The following is a 4,298-nucleotide window of genomic DNA, read 5'->3' on the forward strand; positions in this document are numbered from 1 at the left end:
GGCAGGAATCTAAGAACCAGGGAGCAGGATCCCATGCAGAAGCTGGTCTAGGCTCTTCTAAGACCCTTCTAGAAGCAACCTATAGCCTCACTTGCCCAGTGAGCTACAACAGCTAAAGCGTGGAGTGGCCACCACCAGTGTCGATCTGTCACCAGCACTCGCCCACAGTCATTGATTTGCTCTACATGCCTGAGCCTATGTCCATCCTTCAGGGTGAAGGCGGGGGCCAGCTAAGCCGGAAGAAGATGGTGACCATTCCTGCAGGCAGCGTCCTTGCATTCCGGGTCACCAAGTTGCTCATTGACCCAACGTGGGGTGAGTGTTGAGGCTGGTCTCTAGAAACCCGACTGTTTATCAGCGAAGCAGGAAATCTGGGAGGCTTCAGCCAGCCAGGGGATGCTGTGTCATCCAGCTGCATGATCTCCCAGACAGGATAGTTAAGCGTGCCAGGCCTGTGGATGAGGGAGTTGGTGATGTGTTTGTTTTTTTCCTGCTTCCAGACATCCTTCTCTTTCCTGATGAAAAGAAGAGGACCTTTGAGCTGCCCCCATCAAGTGAGGGCCCAGATGCTCTGGCCCCACATGTCCCTTAGCTATGAGGTGGTCGGTCTCCTATGGAGATGGACAGCCTCCCATTCCCCCTGACTCACATACACAATGGGTAATGTTGCTGGGCCTGTTTAGCCTTTCATGTGCCCTGGGCTGCAAATAGTAGGGAATGGATAGAGTTGGGAGGGCCCAGGGAAAATCTTAGCCTTCTAGCATTTGTCAGTGATCACTTGGATCCAACACAAAACAGTGCTTCCCCTTTCTCCCATCCTCATGCCTTACAGAGTATGACCAGAGGCAGCATTCCTTTAGTCTGCTTGCTATACTACAACCTAAGACTATGGAACTTAGGGCCTGTGTCCGGTGTCCACGTGTCGACCCTGAGGCTCTACAGTTTGTGAATCAGATCTCTGGACTTGACCCATCTACCGAGGATTATGCAAGCTCAACCGAGGATTATGCAAGCTCTCAGAGGCATCGGAGGGTAGAGGCCTTTGTCCCTCCAGATGAAATCCATGAGGAACAGGTGGCCATGAAAGACTTCAAAGACCTGCATGCAGAGGTGAAGGCCGGATGCACACAACTCGGGTACTTAGGAATGGAGTTAAGACAACAGCTACTAATGGACATTGGGAGGATTTTACTTGACCAGCCCAGCATGGAAGCCCTGGAGGCCTCAGTGAGTTACAGGGTTGGAGGTGGGCAGGGCCTGCCCAAGCCTGCACAGCCTCACTTACCTCACCTGTGCCTCAGCTGGGACAGGTCCTGTGCTGTGGTGGACAGGTAGAACCTCTGGATGGCCCAGCAGGTAGCATTCTAGAGTGTCTGATGCTTCCCTGTGGAAAGTTGATGCTGAAATTCGCTGCCTCCATCTTTTACCTGTTGGGAGCACTGACTGGTGAGCAGTCAACTGGGGGACGGGAAGGGATGATGGGTACCATATTTGGGCATTCCAGAGCCCTCTCAGCAGCCCCATCTCTCCCCAGTGCTGAGTGAAACCCAGCAACAGCTGCTGGCTAGCGCTCTGGAGACAACGGTGCTGTCCAAGCAGCTGGAGTTGGTGAGAGGACATGGCATGGGGGGTGCCATGGGGCCCTGGGGACATCCTGAAAGGTTGACAGGATCCAGTCCTGCATCCCAGGGGCTCAGGCTGCAGTTCCTCCATCTACAACCTCTTCCTGTCCCCTGCCGATAGGTGGAGCGTATCCTGGAATGGAGCTTCCCACGGCAGAAGCAGAGCTATGTGGCCCTACCCTTCAGATGCTTTGGGAACAGCTGGCATGAGGAGGCTCCCATCTGGATCTTGCTAGAAGAATGTGGCCTAACACTGCAGGTGGACACCCCCCAGGTGCACTGGGAACCAACATCTCAGGGCCCCACCTGTGCGCTCTATGCCTCCCTGGCCCTATTGTCAAGTCTCAGCCAGGGACCTTAGCAGTCCTCATGCCTCCCTTCCCCCGGCATCCTCATGTCCTGCCCTCCAGCCAGGGCAGAATTTAACCACAGGGCTACAATGGAAGCAGGTGGGCCTAGGGGTTGAGAAAACTCAATAAATATACAAAGAAAAGAATAAGCGGCTGAGTTTGGTTTTTACTGTTGTCTCCTTGGTTTGCTTTGGTTTTTCAAGACAGGATTTCTCTGTGACACCGTGGCTATCCTGGAATTTTTTTTCTGTAGACCAGGCTGGCCTCAAACTCACAGATCTGCCTGCTTCTGCCTCACAAGTGCTGGGCTAAAAGACATGTGCCACCACTGCCTGAATGTGACTGAGTTTTTTGAGGGGCCCTGATCATTGGTATAATGGGTAGGGGTGGTTGTGCCCACACAGAAGCAAGATGCACGTGAGTGCCTTCCCCTCACTCCTGCCAACCTGTGAGGCTGAAGTGAGCCTGCCCTGTAGTGAGACAGACTTTTCCCAGGAAGACGTGAGCAAATGTCTACTCACCCAGCTAGAGAATCAACAACAGATCAAACAGGAATACAATCAAATCCAACCTGGTGAACCAATTAATTTTATTGGGATCACTCACAGGAATAGAGGTAAGAGATTATCTGCAGGAAGAAAACTCACTCCAAGACAGCTGAAATACCAAAAGGCTCCACCAGCATGGGTGACAGCTCATAAAAACTGGAAAGCTGGAGCCCACTGCACAGCCTGCAGGCAGCTCAGCAGGTCAGGGAGGGACCTTTCTAGGTGGTTCCATTGGGGCGTTTTCCAGGCAGCTCAACTTCCTTTCTTCCAGGCAGTTTCCTTGGTCTCTGCTTCTGCTGGGCAACTGGGCTTGTCTGGGAGTGGCTGTTTGCAGTCTTAATTGTTCCTGTTCTCTTGGGGGAAGGAGGGACCCAGTGAATCTGGCCTACTTCCTGTCTTAAGGAACTTCCTCGAAGGATGGAAACTGCTACACAGCCACTATGTGTGGACATGTTCATACCCCAACATGCCCCCACACACTTCCCTAGAGAAGATGCACAGAACATTTTAGGAGAAAGTCTGTACTTGGGTCAGGATGACCCTCTGCTTCAGGGGACTTGGGGTACATTGTAAATGGAGGTTTCTCTCTTGCTTCTCAGTCCTGAATAACCACTCAGAGACTTAGATTAATTATAAATGTTTAGACGATGGCTCAGGCTTATTCCTAGCTAGTTCTTACATTTAAATTAACTCTAGTAATTTCTGTATTGCCACGTGGCCATAGTGTTCCCTCATGTTCTTTCTTTCTTTTTTTGTTGTTTTTATTTAGCTTTTTCTCTGCTCCCCTCCATTTCTCTCCTCTCTACTTCTGTTCTCTTCCATGGTCCCCACGCTTTACTCAGGAGATCTTGTCTTTTTCTACTTCCCATGTAGATTAGATCCACGTGTGTCTCTCTTAGGGTCCTCTTTGTTGTCTAGGTTCTCTGGGTGTTGGGAACGGCCTGCTTGATTGTCCCTGCCGCCTGGCTAGTTTAGCCCTGAAATAATCACATAGATTTAATTATTAATTAAATCACTGCATGGCCCATTAACTCTAACTTCTTATTGGCTAACTCTTATATCTTAGTTTAACCCATTTCTAGTAATCTGTACATCACCACGAGTTTGTGGCCTACCAGCAAAGTTTCAGCGAGTCTGTCTCTGGTGGTGGTGACTCCATAACGTCTCTCTGATGCCACCCTGTACTATATATTGGATTGTCAATTTTAGGCTAGTTTTCCTTTGATTTATGTCTAAAAGCCACTTATGAGTGAGTACATATGATATTTGTCTTTCTGGGTCTGGGTTACCTCACTCAATATGATATTTTCCAGATCCATACATTTGCCCTCAAATTTCAGGATATCATTATTTTTTCCACTTTGTCGTACTTCATTGTTCAAATGTACCACATTCTCCTTATCAAGTCTTCAGTCGAGGGGCTTTTATATTGTTTCCAGGTTCTGGCTATGAGAAACAATGCTGCTATGAACATAGATGAGGACATGTATTTGTTTTACGATTTAGCATCTTTCGGATATGTTCCCAAAAAGAGTATTACTGGGCTTGAGGATTTTCTGAGAAATCAACACACTGATATCCAAAGGAGATGTTCCTGTGTGCACTCCCACCAGGAGTGGAGGAGTGTTCCCTTTACCACACATCCTCTCCAGCATAAGTTGTCATCAGTATTTTAGTACTTAGCCATTCTTACGGGTGTAAGATGGAATCTCAGAGTTGTTTTAATTTGCATTTCTTTGATGACTAAGGATGATGAGCATTTCCTTAAGTGTCTTTCA

At 48.9% G+C, this 4,298-nt stretch overlaps 2 protein-coding genes across 2 annotated transcripts in view; one reads left to right on the plus strand and one right to left on the minus strand.

The window, feature by feature from the left end:
- Positions 1 to 2,121, plus strand: part of Gsdmd (gasdermin D) — an 11,160-nt gene extending 9,039 nt beyond the window's left edge. The window contains exons 2-6 of the mRNA XM_013348764.2: positions 156 to 315; positions 833 to 1,227; positions 1,302 to 1,446; positions 1,535 to 1,608; positions 1,744 to 2,121. Coding sequence (XP_013204218.2) covers positions 156 to 315; positions 833 to 1,227; positions 1,302 to 1,446; positions 1,535 to 1,608; positions 1,744 to 1,983 — 1,014 coding nt within the window. The 3' untranslated portion in view covers positions 1,984 to 2,121. The remainder of the gene's footprint in view (positions 1 to 155; positions 316 to 832; positions 1,228 to 1,301; positions 1,447 to 1,534; positions 1,609 to 1,743) is intronic.
- A 494-nt stretch (positions 2,122 to 2,615) lies between these two features.
- Positions 2,616 to 4,298, minus strand: part of LOC113456749 (gasdermin-D-like) — a 14,395-nt gene continuing 12,712 nt past the window's right edge. Inside the window, exon 7 of the mRNA XM_026782676.1 lies at positions 2,616 to 2,629. Within this exon, the coding sequence (XP_026638477.1) occupies positions 2,616 to 2,629 (14 nt within the window). The remainder of the gene's footprint in view (positions 2,630 to 4,298) is intronic.

This window comes from Microtus ochrogaster, chromosome 15 (assembly GCF_000317375.1).
Source record: "Microtus ochrogaster isolate Prairie Vole_2 chromosome 15, MicOch1.0, whole genome shotgun sequence".
Lineage (NCBI taxonomy): Eukaryota > Metazoa > Chordata > Mammalia > Rodentia > Cricetidae > Microtus > Microtus ochrogaster.